Source organism: Chenopodium album, chromosome 19 (genome assembly GCF_948465745.1).
Source record: "Chenopodium album chromosome 19, dcCheAlbu1.1, whole genome shotgun sequence".
In the NCBI taxonomy this organism is placed as follows: Eukaryota; Viridiplantae; Streptophyta; class Magnoliopsida; order Caryophyllales; family Amaranthaceae; genus Chenopodium; species Chenopodium album.
Genome location: NC_137852.1, coordinates 42313498 through 42332317, shown reverse-complemented (window position 1 = coordinate 42332317; position 18820 = coordinate 42313498). Strand labels below are relative to the sequence as shown.

Sequence of the window (18820 nt, the reverse complement as noted above, 5' to 3'; positions counted from 1 at the left end):
TAGAAGAATTAGTTATGATCTCATGCAGTCATGCCTTAAATCCTGTTCTTTTTTGTATTTGCTCATTTATTGTAGTTACAGAATCCGCCAAAAATAATAAGATTATTTAACATATGTCCATTTATTATTTTTAATTTTGGGTAGGAAAAAATAAATTTTTTAAAAACATGAGTATTGTTAAATTGTATGTGAGTGGATTCATATGGTGTGCTATGATGAAAAGGTGTAAGAGAAGGCTTTTTGCCAAGAATAAAGTAATTTGGAAGATAAGAGTACTTCCTTCGTCCTAAAATGATTATCTCATTTAGACTTTTTATTTTAAAACCTTACAAAGATTTACATAAAATTATTATTAATTAATATTATAGCCACAAAATATTGGGCGAGTCAGTTTAATTTCATCATAAGTCCAACCACCCAATGCATAAAATTCGAAAAATTGATATGTCCAATGAGCAATATGAAATTTCAAAAGTTTAATTTATATGAAATATTCAAAATTAAAACTTTTACTTCCAAGTCGAGATCTAATTACATTTCAAATTGTTTATAAAGTTATTTAAATGAGATGTTCAATAAATTATATAAAATGCAATAACTTATTATATTTGTTTTATCATGAGTTTGGACTCACACAATAATTTAGTTGTGTAAATATTGGTATACTAATCTCAATGCAATGTTAGTTTTATAATATCAAATTATTATTTTTTGGTAACACATAATTAAAGGCTTTTTCAGATCAATCTCCGCCTTGATATATATTGATGGTCAAGTTTTCAAAAAAATAAATAAAATAAAATAAAAAAATTAAAAAAATATTGTGGTCAAAGTTAGATTTAAGGTCATGTTCACTTCATCTTATTTTTGCTGAACTGAAATTAATTTTACTGAAATGAAATTCATTTCTCTGATTCTCAGTTCTATTTCTTCTTTTGAGTTACTATTTTTACTAAACTGAAATTATTTTACTAAACTAAACTTATTATTGCTTAACTCAACTTATTTTTACTAAAATGAACTTATTTTTACTAAATATTTATTTTTTAAGATGAAGTGAACATGGCCTTAAAATATTATAGATGGCAACATAATAACAACTAAAAGTAGAAAGATCAAAACAAGATTGGAAAAATAAGATACTTTCTCATAAGCTTTAAGGTGCTTACCTAGTCATTTGTAAGATTTTGTATACGTGGTATTGTTTTCATGGACTAGGAGCCTTAGAAACATGACAATTATCATTGAGAATCATTTTATAAGCATTAAATGGCTACTCTATCCATAACATATACAGATTAGGTGGATTCTTAATCCAGAAGATCATCTTGGATAGATGTATTATTTAATTTACATCAAATAATTACATATGTAATTAAGCTACCATCCATTATTCATTGAACAATATCAAAATAGATATCTCCTATTTAATGTATATAATCAAAATTGTTGATATCTTACCTTTCTGTTAATATATTTAATGATTATAAAGATCTTCATCTATCCAGATAACAATATCGGAATTGATCTGATCTCCTACAATCAATTATATCATGATACTTTCCCATTGTTTACTTGACACATACATAGTTTTTTATCCAGTCTATTACAAGCTTCTATATACGTGGCGATTTTTTTTATAAACAATAAATCAGGACGTGTATCATTTACAAATTTTTACATGATTGCCCAAATCCCTATAAATACATGTTTTCAGAGGTTCACTTTTGTCCAAAAATAGAGACACTATTTGTCTTTCAAAGCTTCCATTGACATTTGTCTCATGTTTTGTCAAAAATTCTCATCATCTCCACTTTCTTCCAAACCACACTATACGACATAGACTACCTCCTACCGCCACCCTTTCACCCCATATGTTCCTTAATAATCAACCCCTTCTTCTTTTCAAGTGATACATTTGTTAATTCAACCTTAATTTTCCTCACAAAATTTGAAAAAATCACTCAAAAATTCTAGTTATTATCTAAGTGTTTTTCTTTTTCTTTTTCCTTTTTTTTTAGCAAAAAGAAAATGGTCAAAATGCCTATTCTTTCAGAAGCTTACAAGGATCATCCTGTGAATCAAAATCTTATCATTCCTCTTGACTTTAGCTCAGTCAAAAGTGTTCCCGAATCTCATGCATGGGCAAAATATTATGATGATCCAAAAATCAATCCTGATGACAATGAGAAATCGTATTCTTCATTCTCTGTCCCAGTGATTGATCTCGATGATCCTAATGTTGTAAACCTTATTTTTAAAGCATGTGAGACTTGGGGTATGTTCCAAGTCACAAATCACGGGATTTCAAAACAAGTACTCGACCAAGTCGAGTCTCAAGCCAAAAATTTATTCAATCTCCCATTTGAGCAAAAGATGAAGGTTGTACGACCCCCCGACGGAGCTACCGGATATGGCTATCCTCGAATCACCCCTTTCTTTAACAAGCTAATGTGGAATGAAGGGTTTACTATCATGGGTGACTCCTTGAACAACGATGCTAAGATACTTTGGCCTAATGATTTTCAAGGTTTTTGGTAAGCTTATAATTATAATTTTTTATCGATTTTTATAACAATCTTAACATGCATGTACCTATGCTATTATAAGCTAAAGTTACCAACTACGTTGTTTAATTTTCATGCATAATATACATGCATGCATGCACTTGTTTATCACAATATTATAAATTTATAATAGTATATTTTACTGGCCACCTGTTGCATACTTGGATATTTTATCTATGTACACTTGGAAAAAATGATATTTATTTAATTTCAAGTTTCAATTTTTATGTTTTGTTGTGCATATATTATACTGTAGAAATAATATGACATAGATATTTTATTTTTCAAAGTTTAGATTAATGTATCTTGGATATATACGTTACGCCTTACGTAATACACTACAAGTTAGGCTTTCACCGATTAACAATTTTCACTACATAGGCCGGCTTAGTAATTAAGGAATGTATACTATTGAGTGTGAATTTATTTTTATATGTATTTCTCAAAATAATCTTAACAAATATTTATTTATTTATTTTACTTGTGTTCACACCACTTTATTTCGTACATTCATATTGAATTTTCTCTTTCTTCAACCGTAATAAAACTGTTAAGTTAAGATGTACTCGTATTAGTTATCGAGTACAGACCAGGTTATGTTTCTAGTTACACTCACTTTAAGGAAAGGTAAATCGTCAGCAAACTTAGGATATTTATTACATGGCACTTGATAAGTTTTGATGATGTGAAAAGGTTGAGTAGTGATAATCTTGATTATTATTTGACATTATTGGTTTATTTTTCCCCTAGTGCTCATGGCCTATATAATAGATACTCGATGATATATAAAGTATTATAACTTCTTTTTTTTTTGGTGCATCAATGCCTTTTAATATACTCCAATGAGTCCAATCCATTCGAAATTAAAAATTCTTTTTATTTTGAATAATATTTGTCTCACAAAATCACCAAAAGAAAATAATAAAAAAATAAAAAATAAATTGCGAAATACGTACAATAATTAATGGCGATATTTTGAAAATGATTAGAAAACTTTTAAAAGAGTCCTTCCTAAATATTACCATTGGCATAGTAATTAAGTGATGCTATGGACTAGAGTGTAGAGTCTAATTAGCTAGTTTTTTTTTACTCGGAATTAATTAGCACGCATGTTGTTATTGATACCATTTTTATAAATTTTTAATAACAAATTAAAACTACTCGTATATTAATGGACCTATTTTTTTTTTCCGAAATGATAGGAGAGATTGTTTTCACACTTTTAATAATTAATGGCATTCTCACTTATTTAAGTTTACAATTATACCTCTAGTGTGACTACTAATAAAAGTAGTGTGAAACCAGGATATGATAGGAATACATTTTGAGACTCGAACAACATTAACAAGGGAAAGATATTGGATAGTCAAATTTTCTTTTGCATTACGAATTGTTTACATCATTAATTTTTGCTAAAAAAAAACCTTAATAATTGTCTATGTTGTTTTATGTAGTGAAGTGATATCAGAGTACCAGACAAGGCTGAAGGACCTCGGAAACAAACTCATGGGACTAATTCTCAAATCACTCAACATACCCGAACCCATTTTAGAAGGAAAAGATCAAGACCTTTGTACTGCATTGCAACTCAACTCGTACCCAACATGCCCTGACCCGACCCAAACAATGGGCCTAGCTCAGCACACTGACACCTTTCTCTTTACAATCCTCCACCAGAGTGGCAATACAAGTGGACTTCAAGTACTAAAAGATGGACTCGGGTGGGTCTCGGTTGACCCGCATCCAGGTGCTTTAGTGGTGAATGTGGGAGATCTTTTGCACATAATTTCAAATGCAAGATTCCCAAGTGCAATTCATAGGGCAGTTGTCAACAATGAAAAACAAAGGCTATCCTTTGCATACTTCATTGGTCCTTCATTAGACTTTGAAGTCTCTCCCTTTGTGGATTATCCAAATTGTGAGGGTCCTTGTTTTAGGTCTTTGAAGGTGAAGGAATATGTTAGCATTAAGTCTAAGTACCTTGATTTGGCACTCTCTATTGTTAAGAAAAGTGGCTAATTAGGATAAATTAGAGTCGAAGACATGTTTAAGTTTTCCTTCCTTGGTTTTATTTAGAATTACAATATGAGGGTTGGAAAACCTAAATTTGTACTTTGGAAAAGTAAATGAGTATGCCATTGATCATAATAATTGTGAGTATCCTTATATTACTAGTTTAGTTATACATTCTAATAATTTAGGCTAACCCGACATGTTGAGACCATAAATCTCACATGTAATTGTAACTGTAATATGTTGAATCATATGCTACTCTCTCCGTCTCTAAATGTTGTTCCTAATTTGGCTTATTTTTGTAAGCAATAGGAACAATATTTAGTAGGTACCGTACTTTGATCATAAAGAACTATCAATATACCTATATTAAAGGCGAAACCAGAAATGACACTTGTCATAATCTGGTTAAAAATTTTCCCTCCAAAAGTTCTTTTTTTTTTTTTTTTTTTCAAAGCTTCTTAGAGAAGTATTTAATACTTACTTTACAATAATAATTTTTTTCTATTTGGCAAGTATATTTATTTTTACATATTATATTTATTTATTTTATGACGGGAACAAAGTCATATAATACAATAATGTAATATTATCTATAACAATTTGATATTATTTTTTATAGTAAAATAATTGTATTAAACTAATGATAAATATTGAAATTACCGTGCATGGCACGGGATCTAACCTAGTGTAGAAACTAAAATAAAAGGGAAGGAAGCAACAAAACAGAAACACATCCACTGTAATAATATAATTACCAACACATACGTAAAATTTGACGCAAAATGGGACATAAGTTGGACCATATTAGCCCCTCTCTTTCACCCAAAGAAAAAATATTGGCTCGGTACTAAACTAGTGAAAATAAATAAGTACTCAATATTTTATTTGTCAAAAAAAAGTACTCAATATTTTAGAAATAAAAGCAAAATTTACTAATAATGTATGAATAACTTTAAATCATTTTACAACAGTCAGCATTAATTAATTAATCTAACTACCAAGTATTAAAATCCCAAACTCAAAAATAAAAACTGGAAGTGACACCAAGCAGATAGAAACAAAAGAAGAGATAATATATAGGGAGAGGTTTTGAACTGTACACAGACAAACCAACTAAATTAGATTAGGTTGCAATCTTGAAAGAAGACGAACCTAGTCTTTTCGTATATCATTTTCTCCTAAACAAAAAAAAAAAAAAAAAAAAAAAAAAAAAAAAAAAAAAACAGACCAGCTAAATTGGGTTGAATATTCCAATCATTCCAAGTAAGCCAAAGATGAAGCCACTATCAAGCTTGCGTCTCATCAATGCATCTTCACCAAATTATATCCTTTCATCTCCAGGAAACTGACTCAGCATTTCAACCTATTCAATGGATTTCAAATTTTCAATGATGGGACAAATTAAATAGAGTATTAGACTAACACAGCTCTTTGATCTTCTGTCAAACGTATTACTACAAACATGTGATCTTGCAGTCGTATTACCAACAGCAATTCTTGTTCTATCAAAATCAGGCACACAAGGCACTCAGCAATAAGGATGTCGTTTGTCTTTTGGTCTGCCAACTGCCTGAGCTGAGTACGAGAAAAACAAACATTACATTATGGATGAGCTAACTGGAACAGATCAAAGTTAGTTGTGGAAAACTTTCATTACGATACTGAAATTTGTTTCCAAATGCTCAAATTAACAATGACGGTTACAACAAAGCATCAACCTGCCTTTTCAGGCTTTGGCCAGTCCATGCGCAACCTTATACTCAAATCATTTCTGGCTAATGGAAAGGCTGTTGCCAAAGAATTCACAGGAAAATATCAGATATAAGAATGAATGTTGTCACTCGGATTGTTTTTGTCAACTTAAGTGCCTATATCAGATATTCAGATCCTCAATATTCCAGTACGAGTATGGACACTTGACACTTCATTTTGAACCAAAAGATATAAAATCTTTATAACATAGTCAAATCTGAGAATTGGACGCATACTCATGTTTGATACAGGTATCCAAATTAGAATAACAAAGAAAATTCACCAGGAAAGAATAATTCAGCTAGATTTAAGTTTTTTTTTATCAGTTCAGCAATATCTATCTTCAGTAACTATTACTCCATAACAAACAAGGCTCTCCCAAGTAAGATTACCACCAGAAACTAAATTCAGAAAATGGCTTGACTATGTGTTTTATAAACGTAATCGACGTGACAATTAATTCTAGATGGAGTAATAATTATAAGCTCGCATCACCCTTGGCAATGATTGGAAGCATCAAGATTCAAGAATTTATGACAGTGTGCAGGATTGTCAGAGGTGTGGTTCCGTAGTCTAGTTAGAGGCAAGGGCAATGCATTTGAACTCTGAACCTCTGTGAACTATCTAAAACAGGAAATACATGATCGCGGTGGTTGTACTTTTTACAAATTACAACAACTACTTTTGGAGACATGACACAAGTCCCAATCACAATGAAGCATAAATTCCAAGTTCCAGCATTATTCAAGGATGCAGTAATTTATGACAAAAGCACAATCAGCACTGTGACCCAAGAGAATTGCAACAAAAGAAGAGAATTTGACCGGAGAGAATATAGTAAGAACACTGAACAGGAAACTGTTTACTGTTTTGTCTTTGTCCTCATACAAATACAAAAATATATATATATCAAGTACAATACAAAATGGAATTTTCCAGGAGCAATCGTGCTTATCTAAAATTAGCTTAACTTTTTCTTCATTCATTATCCATATTACATCAAAACTAACACTAATAGATAGCAACCGCTACATGTACACACAAAATGAAACCAAATAGACTATGCAGTAGTTCAAATCAAAGAAACAAATGTATCAAATCACAAATGAGTTGGACAATGCAAAAACAGTGGGAAAATAAATACAACAAATTATTGCAAATTGGAAACTTTATTTGTATACTGGCCTTATACCAACAACAACAAAGCCTTAACTCCAATATTAATTGGGGTCAGCTAACATGAATTGTTATAAAAATAAATTATAAATAAATAAAATATCCACAAAACATAGAACAAAAGAAAGAAAGTGATAATATGAAAGTAGACAAAAGAGGATACAAAGTTAAATTTGCGAAAGTTTGTACACATGTCTTGATAGATTCAAAAATAAATGAACAAATAAATATATAACGAGACATTTACCTTGCTTCTGGAATTGCAAATTACAAATTTTCAACACGAAGAGGAAGTATGGCCCCCTTGCTTTTCATGTAGTGCAAATTCCATCTTGAGCCTCTCATTCTTTCTACATTCTTCCTGAGGAGAAGGAAAAAAGCCCAGAGCATTAAAAATAGCCTGACAAAGTTCAAACTTACATGTATTACAGTAACATAGTGATCACCTAGTTTCTTATTCTTTCAGCTAACAACAGCATAAGCATTTATTACAAACTGTTTGTTTTCAGTGATGTGACACAAACTTTTGAAGCTGTAGAAATTGTAGGATGCACTGCGGCAGGCTGAGAACATATGCTTTTTCCCCCCAACATACAAAAACTTATTGTCAAAATTATTCCCGGCAATTTTTTACTTAAAAGGTTTTTACTAAAGCTGGAAAGACCAACATGAACACGCACTGAGCATTGAATGTTCAGTCAAATCAAGAAAAAGAATTCAAGTAACTTCACAAAGATTACAATAAAAACCACAATCATAAGTAGACAGATTTCTATCCAGGGAAAAGAAGACAAACTCAGAAAGCCAACAATCTACTAAATTTCCAATTTTTTTTTGTCATCTCTGTAATCACATTGAAACATGACAATAAGATACACTGATAAACAGATAGTCATCCAGGAAATAGACAAATTATGAAGCCAACAAAAGAGAAGTCATAATTCTAATTCATTTTGTCTTTATTTTAAGGAGTAAAAGGACTGCTAAATTGGAAGTAGTGAAGAAGGCCTTTGAAGATGATAGGAAAAAAGAGAGAGAGAGAGAGAGAGAGAGAGAGGAAAAAAAAAAACAAGGCTTATCAATCTAAAATGTACCAAACTTACATGTTGGATAAGTATGAAGTTATCCTTCCTGAATGACACCAAAGCTAAGTCTACATCCCCCCCCCCCCCCCCCCCCACCCCCTTGGGGATCTGATACGTCTAGCAGAGGGAAGCAACATATCATATTATTTGCAACAAAGGGTTATAATTTGTGAGATATAAAAAAATTCCTTTGTTGCAAATAATAAGAAACAAGGTAGTAGTTAAGTTATACCAAGCGGATTTATTGTACTTTTTCTTTTGTTATTTGTTAAGTTCTACTAAATGATGTCTAGAAGGCAAATTATTCAAAAAGACCAAAATAAATTAGATAAAGGTATTTAAAATGATTAAATACATAAAAAGTATAAATAGAAAGTCCAATTCAACTAGCTAATACCTAAAACATTATAATATAATACAGAGTGGGGGCAAACACTAGTAACTAGGTTATTTATGCTATGGGAGTTCAACTTATCTAAGTAATTATTTGTTTGATTTAAAAAATGGTAAGATCAAATCAGACCGGATCAGAGCTATTTTTTTTTTTACTTATCTTAAAGATCTGTAATTCTATAATCAGAAAAAAAAATAAAAAATAAAAAATTTAAAAAAAAATAATAAGAATTAGATATTTGGAAAGAACACATTAGTACGAAACTAATGACATCTCATTTGAAGATTTTTTTATCTTAAACAATTAGCGTACAAATAAGGCCGAGCTTGGTCAACACCAAACATAGCCTTAATTTCCATTTTCAAGATAGAATTAGAAAAAAAGAAAAATCAGGTATAAACATAGGCCTAGGGACGTGTTATGAAGGGAGTGTGTAACAAGAGGTTCCTTAGTTAATTAGTATCTTAAGTTGTTTATTTGTTACTTAAATCTTCCTCCGCTGGCTACAGATCACCTGATTTGTATATATATATTATTTATTCTAGGCCTAGCTCAAGTCTCTAACCTTCAATAAGCCCATATGATAGATCTATTACTCCAAAATACAACTATGAACTCATCAAGAATAGATTCCCCTGTGATTGACCCAAATGAGTAGAAAACAGACGTCATCAATTCCGATAAACAAAATACAAAATACACGAGAGAATAAGTATATCTTACTTGAAAATTCTTTAAGAGGACAGAACAATGGCGTTGATTCATAATGGCTGCACTATATTTCTCCCTGAGGGTATCAAGAGTTTTTTGCTCCACTTGTAGTCCAAATTGCACCTTCTCAAGCTTCTAAAGAATGAACCAGGACATGTGGCCATATGTCAAGAAAACAGAGTCAGCTTGTTAAGTACTGTATGCTAAACTTGTGACAATCAGGAATAAACAAATTCAGTAGTTCCTGGCTAGAAATTTAGCAGTGATAATAAATATACTTAAAGTTCCATGACATTCTTGGGGAGTTATAGTCATCAGTCATCAATGCACATAAATTAGGCCAAACAATTTCATGACAAGATCCATAAGTTGATTTGTATCATCATTCATCCAAAAACATTTACAAAAAAACTTGAGATAGTATTATTTCATGGACCCAAGTAACCCAGCACTTGATTTGGCTCAGCCACCACTACGGGTCTATGTTCGAAGGCAAAACAAGACCAAGGGGACAAGAGTACAAACAGCAGAACAGCCAAATCAGCAGAAGGAACAGAACAAAGGTGATTAATGAAGCACTTGTGGGAGGGGTGACTGATTCTCTGAGCCTGTGATACTTTTTGTCAGCAGAAGACAAATGTAACTAAGAGTAGGTTTAGTACTTGTAATAGAGATTAGTATAAAAAGGCAGAAATAGTAGAATAGCAGTTAGAGTTGTAGCCTAATGAGACTCTGAGAGTAATAGCCTAAAGCTATTTATCCTTGTAAACATATCGCCATTATCAATCAATTAATCAAGCTTCCTACTCTAATATTAGCCTATATTCTGTCTAATTAATACTCACCAGAGGTAGTCTATAACATATTATCTGATTAACATAGATAAGAGACCAGTGAAAGACCCAAATTACCTGCTCAATTCCCTTCATAATAGCTTCCATTGAATCAATGAGTTTTGTACGGCCAGCAGGGTTCCCTATCGCATCTGCAAACTTTGATGCAATTGTTAACATATGCAAAAATTCAGTAAATCTGCCAGAGCAATATATAATTTTTCCGTTTTCTTATTTTTACTTGCAACAATATGACTTATGCAGTATTTACATACTCTACTTTGACTAGCTATACTGGTTCAATATAATCGTGTTGTATATTATTTAGATTCACCTCGATTTTCATGATATCGGATCTTTATAATTTTTATTTGATATTTGATTTTGATTAGATTCACCTAGAGGCTAGATCTATACTTTCATGATATTAAATCTTTATAATTTTTAATTATTGATAATGAAAATAGAAAAAACACACTAGAGAATAATTTTAATGTCCCAAGCAGTCAAGCATGAATGAAGACCGCCATCTGACATTTTATGATTATCAAAGTTAAAACATTATGTAAGATACAGTAGTACATTAAGAGTCATGACCATAGCATGCTTGGAACAATGCAGTATACAAGAATGAAGCAACCTACAGTAACAGAGACATGAAATATTCTAAATAATCACCTCCTTTACACATTATTCTTTCAACTTCCCCTTAACATGTTAATCTACCCTAAAGTCGGGATACGGAAGGAGGTTAATTCAATTTGACCCAATCCAAGGGAAAAAAAATTATACCTAAATCCAAACCACGTAATTGACATAAAAAGTCCAAATCCAAATTGGATTTAGAGACTAAAGGCTGTTCATTAAACCACCACGTGAGGTTCTTCCTTTTTTTTTTTTTTTTTAGAATTCATAAAAAGATAACTTTCTAGTTTCCTCCCTTTCTCATCTCCCTTCTCTGTATCACAGTATGTTATATCATCATTGGTCACCATACTGCAGCAATAAACCAGAATAACAATGCATAACTGATATTCTGTGAAGTAGCTCCCCAAATAAGGGACTGGGATAGCAATTAAAGCAAATTTAGCACCCCTACTACCTAAATATTCTTTAGCTAAAGTCAATTCCCCCCAAATGCGACTTAAAGGGTCAACCTCACCCCTACAAAGTCCACCCCACATATTGAGTTAAAGCTTTTGACATGCACTAACGGAAGCATCATGTAGATCACCAAGCAATCCATAACAAATGGATTCTACAGTAGCAACTGCATGATTATATGCATAATTGCATAACATCAACATTTCATACTCACAATGTAATGATTGCTTGCTCAAAAGAAAATGTTAAACCAAGTTAGCGTAGTAAAAAAAGGCATTGATGGTCAATAATCAGAATATTAATCACTTGGTGAGGTCTTAACTAAAGCGAAAACATTGAAAAACACAACTTTATTTTTCATTCCTAATAACCATCATATAAACACTTCGTAATACAAGTAGTACAAGCAGGATACTAAAGTAGGGAAAAGGCATAGTGAAATATGTGTGGAACTTTATTTAATACTTACTTGTAAATCTACTGAATTCAGTAAAGATGTCTCCTTCAGCATCAAGTCCTTTATCTCAAGAAGAGCATTATAGGTTTCATAATATTTACGAGTTTGACAGAGTCGATCCTACACTTAAAAAAAGGAACCAAAAAGTTATTCAAACTTTTGATTGCTAAGATTAAAGGAAAAAGAAAGAGCGACAGAAGATCAAATAAAAAACCTGCATATGAACATTCAATTCTGAAAAGCGGCGTTCGTACCTGCATCCAGTCAGTAGTATTCAGTATGCAGTCAAAAATAGCAAAGAAAACTAGTATTTTTCAAACCCTTTAGTGCCATGAGAAACAGGATTCAACAGTCATTTATGCATCTAGTCAGCAAGAGACTCTCTGCCCCCCTAAATGTTTAGAGCAAGCAAAGTTACCTGGATAACTGCAATCTCATAGAGCACAATTTCTCCTCATAATGCCTTAATTTTTTTTTAAAGGATTGTCCTTCTTTTTACTTATAAAGATTTTATTCACAACTATAAATCAATCAGTACAGGTACAAGCAAAGGCCATAAAGATTGTGTTCATATACTGGAGTACTGGACTAAGGGAGATATATATATATATATATATATATATATATATATATATATATATATATATATATATATATATATATTGGGAAGACTTAAGAACTTAAAGAATGGAAACTAGAGAGCATACTGAACAAGTTCAGCTTCGATTGGAAGTTCATCAAGCTGCCTCTTCAAAGAGACCAATTCCCTTGACTTAATAGAAAGTTCCTGGCACGAGACATAGATTAAAACATATTGTATATAGAATGAAAGAAATTCATACAACAGATCAAACAAATAGGAATACAAGGAAAGCTTCGCAACACAAAAATTAATATGACACACTGGATGAAGAGTTCACTTTCAAATGCAATTCATCCCACATTATTTTGATGAGAAGAGAGATAACTTAGAGAGTGCAATGGTGTCCATTTAAGCAGCTTGTAACTTCTTTATTTCTAGTCATTTTTAGATTCATAATCATTATATGTAAGCTTATTGAATAAACTATACATACATGAAGAGGAGAATTAAATCATGGAAATCATGAACACTGCAAGCTTGGAAATTGAAACTTCGTGTATAAAGAGACCATATAAATTTCAATTCTAAGTTTGATTTTGGACATTTGGGCTTGGTTATCAATGCCTTGTCTAACTTGATAAGCATCTAGGACTTTCTACTTCATTATGGGCTGAATGTAGCCCACTTCTAAGGATTAAAATTAAGCATTAGGCTTAGAAATCAATCTCAACCCTACAATTTAAGGTTCGTCACACACTGTAATGGGGCTACAAAAAAAGGACATGGGATAAGTTAGGGTTCTAGATATGTCTCCACACCTGGCCACCTAATGCATCCTACAAAATGATCATTGGCCCAAAAAAAAAAAAAAAATATCATCCACAAAAGGATATTTGCAACTGAATATTGTTTGAAACATTAAGCAAAATCTGGTGCATATATATAACAGAATAAAAAAGGGAATACATTCATCCACTAAAATATGATTAGATTATCCGACAAAATGCAAATCCTATTATTTAAACAATTTGAAGTTTAACTCAACAGCAACAAAGCCTTAGTCCCAAAATGATTTGGGGTCGGCTAACATGAATCGTCATAAGGAATCGTACACCCTACACTAGCATACTGTTTTTTAACTCAATTATAAATAAATTTATTAAAAAAAAATGAAAAAAAAAAACCTATACTAGCATACTGTTTTGTAAAGTTTAACTCAACTACAAACACCCTACACTACAATACTATTTTTTAAAAATTAACTCAACAGCTCAACTATAAACACTCTACACTACAATACTTTTTTTATAAGTTTAACTTAACTATAAACACTGATTATACAGTATATACTACCATCCATATCCAAGACCATCAGAATGGCTTAATCTTACCTTTTTTGCAAATCTTAACTTCTTGGATAAGTCAGAAATAGAACAGTCAAGAAAATCATGTGGCTCATTATCACCATTGCCATTCCTCAAAATTTCCTGCAATTTAGTGATCTCAGAATTGCAGTCAGACTGAAACTCATTTTCTTGCCTCTCCCGAGCCTGATTACATAAAAGAAAACGACAACCCATTTAAAAATAAATAAATAAATAAATTTGCAGAAAATCATTAAAAAAAATGCATAAATAAACCAAACTAGTTGCGTTGAGCTAAACAACTGAGAAAATCAAAAGGCAGCCTAGATGCTGAGAAATCTATCTATGGTAGAAAAATACAAACATATAATACCTCTTTCTTTTTCTTTAGGGAGGAGGGATTGAACAGCCATGGCTACATGGGATTCCCTCTTAGGCTTCGTTCTCTAGCTTATTTTTGCTTAATTTAACTAATTGTGTAGGACTTTTGCTTAGCATAGCTTCCAACTTAACTTATAACATAACTTATTCTTGATAAACTTAGCTTATTATTGCTAAAATTAACCCTTTTTTTAATAAAGCTAATGAGAACAAAGCCTTCGTATATGAGAAATGCAGAATCAAACCCATACAACATCCTAGAACCACAGCCAAAAAGTACCTTAATTACTAATTTGCCACAAGATCAAATGAACTTTAACAATGTACCTTAGATTTCTTCAGCAAGGAAACCAATTTTTGCACCTTACTACCAAAACCTGTCTCCTCAATTTTTGCTTTTAGAAGTTGCAACTCTGTCAAGACATAAGCCCTTCTCTCAATCTGTAAGCAGAGAACGGAAAAACTTAAGGGAATACTCACTTCAACTAGGCATTAGACACAAGACATTTATTACTTCAGAGAGTTCAGACAAAGACAGATAGCATTGATAATTTGGAATAATTAGTGTTGCTCAGCGACAAACAAAATATGACGCCTATAATCACAATATATGAAATTAAAGAGAGCCAAATGAGGAGTTGCTAAGAGTTGGTCTCATTCCCTTAACACAATTTGCTTCTACTATAATCCTATTCAAAATACTCAACTGTATAAAAGTTATTCTATGAATCCAAAACAATTTAAACATTCTTTATACAAATTAAGAAGAATCATAATATTCTAGAAAGAGTAAAAATTGTATGACAGGTACTTCATATAGATCCCAATCTAAATCAGAATTAAGAAATACTTCTTTCGTTCCAAATTAGTTGACACGTTTTGACTTTTGACACTATTTAACATTTGTGCCTTATTGATATGATATGAAAAAAATAGTCAGGTGGGATTATGTTAGATTCGTTTCAATGTGTACTTGGACTAAAATTTTAAACAATAGTATAACTAAAGATGTTTTCGATTAAATTTTCGCATAGGCAAACGTGATAAAGAATAAATAAATAAATAAAATAAAATAAAAAAGTGTCAACTAATTTGGAATAGAGGAAATCATGTTATTCAAATAGACCAAAACCTCATCCCTAAGAGTCCAAGATAGGCAAGATTCTAAGTTTTTTGGAATTACATTTTGAAGTACATGGATACAGGCACAAAGGAAGTTTACACAATACAGAGGAAATAAATCCACATCACTGAGATATACTATTGCCAAAATTATTATTTTAACTCGAAAAATTTTGGATTTATGGCTTTCAGCCAAATGGAGCAAATTCTAAACCTATGAGTAATAGTGGTGCCTTCAAAACATCAAAAAAAAGGTCAAATATGCATTAAAAGGACATTCAAAGAAAAGCAGCCAAGACTAGAGAAAACATTACAGTAACCACTACCGCCTGTTGAAAGAATATTTTATTTTAATTAAGGGCAGAGCTATAAACAATAAGATGCTTGCACCCCTTTATCCCAGGCAAAGAGGTTGACTGTTTCCAAAAGGCAAGTCCAAACTAGCAGTTTCAATAAGTAGCAATAATTAGGCATGGGTACTTCCAACATTTATGAAATTATGAAATATTTCTTGAAAAAGTTGGCAGATAATTCATATCTTGATTAAATCACATTTATGGAACTCCAATTGACCAAAACTAGTAAAACAAACTCGACAGGTAACAAGTAATATTGTAATTGGCAAGTGGGAGCAATAACCACACTCTAGTAAGACAGTAAATTTACCTCATAATTGCTATCATGCTGATGTGCCTTGACAGTCCATTGCACAGCAGGATAGATGCCAGCATAGTTACTGTCGTCAACCTGGGTAGCCTTGGGAGACCCCATCAATCTAAAAGAGTCTTAAAAAATAGTAAAAATAGAGATTACAATTATAAGAAAAGAACATTATTATAACATTAGCATTTATAAGAAAAGAACATTATTATAACATTACAATAACTGCAAAACGAGTAGTAAATTTATCAAGCTCGTGCAAAAAAAAAGTTAGCAGCAAAAGTACTTGAGAGACTTGCACTTAGATTGCCAACATAGCAAAAAGGACTGCCAATGTGTCATAGACCTGTTATCCACCTCCACCGAGCCACAATTGTTGGTGTACACAAGGAATAAAAGTGGAAGAGGGGACAAGAATCAGCCACAGCAATTGGAAGAGGACACTTCAGCACATGAAGACAAGGGTTGTTAAGAAAAAAAAACACTTAAGGAAGTGGCAACATGGGTCTAATTTCTGATTTGCTAAAGTGCAGAAGAAGACAAACACCAAGTAATGCTAGGTTAACTTTGTTGTATGGCTTTATATAAAGAGCAGTAGAATAGTTGTAAGGATTATGCAAATATTTTGGAGTGATATTTTGTATTGAGAGTAGTAACCTAGAGCTACCCTTTTGAGAGTGATAACCTCAAGTTATCAACTTATCCCTGTAGTTCTATAAAGCTTCTGCTTCAATAAATCAATCATCAAGCTTTCAAACTATTTTTTATTCAATTAATTACAATTGCTTAGTACGAATTTCAGTATATAACACAATGATGATTTCTCAACAGCATTAATACTAATGACCAAACAACATGTACTAACTCCATTAGTGACTATATGCACAGGGATTAAGGAAGTGAGGAGAGAGAATGTAGCAAGTAAGCCAAGCGTAAGAAGTAGTATGACAGAGTTATAAGTGGGGTTTGTATAAGAAAAAAAATGATAGCATACAAGGTAGGGGAAAGAGTAACCAACACAAAGGAACTGGCGAGGACAGGAATCATAATCAAGTCAAAGGAACGGAGGTAGTAGTAATACTCCCTCTGTCCCTTAATGTATGCTCCACTTTCCTTTTAGTTCGTCCCTTTAAGTTTGCTTCCAAAATACAAATGGTTGTAGGGGACCATAACTTTTCTCTCACAACCCTTACATTTCGTCCTATCACTCTTCTCTCTCATAAACTCCCCTCAACCAAAAATTTAAAAGTCAACTTCACCCCAACGGGGCAATATAAAGGGACAAAAGGAGTCAAACAGGCGAGGTTCAAAATAAAACATGCAAGGGTTGTTTAACCTCTCAGATTCTAATCATTCTCTCAAAAACCAACTATTAAATAACTTAATTCATCACTTTTACATAGCTCTTCAAAAAAATCCTTAATAAACTAGCTGTAACAGCACTAGTTTAACTAATAAGCAATCGCCTACTCTTAAAATCCGTCACTCTTCCTTTTCTTCAACCCTCTAATCAATGTTCAATTCTGAAAATTACTTAGGATCATAAATAATACTCCATAAATCATTTCACTATTCTATTCCTACATGACAAATCTCTCCATCTTCATTTAACAATCCTCACGAAACGAAAGTTTTTCATTTTCCAACATTACTTATGTTATTCAGACTTTTTACTTCACCATTACGAGTAGCATTCTGACACTTGACATGTACCCATGTCCGACATGAGTACCTAAATCGGAGTAACATAGAACTCAAGCAGTCCCTGGACTGCGGCCGCCTTGTCTCAGGGAGAAAATTTTCATTATCATGGTTCTGTACTCACATTAAAGGGTTATATAATCAAAAGCATGCAACACATCCCATATCAAATTTGACTCAATTATCAAATTAAATTCTTCTCCCTTGAGAATACGATGATATTCACAATTGTAGCATAAAATCGCTCGTTATAATCATTCATAACTTCATGAATCAAGACCGATAAGTCAATATTCCACCTTAGAAGAACCCTAAATTGAATGTACTGAAGAATAAATTAATGATTAACATTCTATTGTAAAATTGATATTCGATTATATAATATATAGAATTTATACCTCAGGCGCTGCTTCAATGGAGGAGAAAAAGCTTGGAAGCCACTTCAATGGAGAATTCAGAGTAGCTTCAATGGAGGAGAGAGGGAAGAACGGTGCTAGTATACACGTAAGTGTTTCATTGATTAATTGATTTTTTATTTAAAGTTTTTTCCCTTATTCTGTAAAATAAATTCAGTTCATTAAAAATACGGAGTAGGTAAAGTAGTTAATAATACTCGATAGTATGTAAAGTAGTTAAATAATTTTTATTTTATTTTATTTTTTTTTTTAAATAAAATTGAGCATTTTAAAGGTAGTTAGATACAAAGTTAAGCATTTTGACTGGTAGTTAATATATAAAGAGTATAATTAAAATACCCTTGTTGGAGTTATGACAATAGTAATACAAATCAGAAAAAGTTATTACCAAACTACCTAGTGAGCTAATGTTCTCTTGGTGACGACACACGAAATCAAAGCCGAGCTACAGCTCGCAGGCCTTGCGCACAATGTTGCGACAAGGTTGAACTATCTATA

At 31.9% G+C, this 18820-nt stretch overlaps 2 protein-coding genes across 6 annotated transcripts; one reads left to right on the top strand and one right to left on the bottom strand.

The window, feature by feature from the left end:
- Positions 1-2040: 2040 nt before the first annotated feature.
- LOC145594425 (gibberellin 3-beta-dioxygenase 1-like) lies at positions 2041-4586 on the top strand. The gene is made up of 2 exons (XM_081650736.1): positions 2041-2537; positions 4022-4586. Exons 1-2 carry the CDS (start codon positions 2041-2043, stop codon positions 4584-4586), a joined length of 1062 nt encoding a protein of 353 aa, XP_081506862.1.
- A 977-nt stretch (positions 4587-5563) lies between these two features.
- LOC145595729 (uncharacterized) lies at positions 5564-18459 on the bottom strand. 5 transcript variants are annotated; one of them, XR_014103000.1, is made up of 12 exons: positions 18305-18459; positions 16212-16330; positions 14751-14864; positions 14070-14228; positions 12803-12882; positions 12310-12349; positions 12108-12215; positions 10613-10693; positions 9714-9836; positions 7759-7872; positions 6069-6158; positions 5564-5946 (listed from the first exon to the last, which is right to left on the bottom strand). XR_014103000.1 is itself a non-coding variant. In XM_081652145.1 (11 exons), exons 2-10 carry the CDS (start codon positions 16314-16316, stop codon positions 7789-7791), a joined length of 894 nt encoding a protein of 297 aa, XP_081508271.1. In that variant the 5' UTR covers positions 16317-16330; positions 18305-18459; the 3' UTR covers positions 5564-6158; positions 7759-7788. The 5 variants fall into 5 exon arrangements, 4 of the variants coding, with proteins under 4 accessions (XP_081508271.1, XP_081508273.1, XP_081508274.1 ...); XM_081652145.1 differs by having other exon boundaries at positions 5564-6158; XM_081652147.1 differs by having other exon boundaries at positions 5564-6158; positions 9714-9833.
- Positions 18460-18820: the final 361 nt, after the last annotated feature.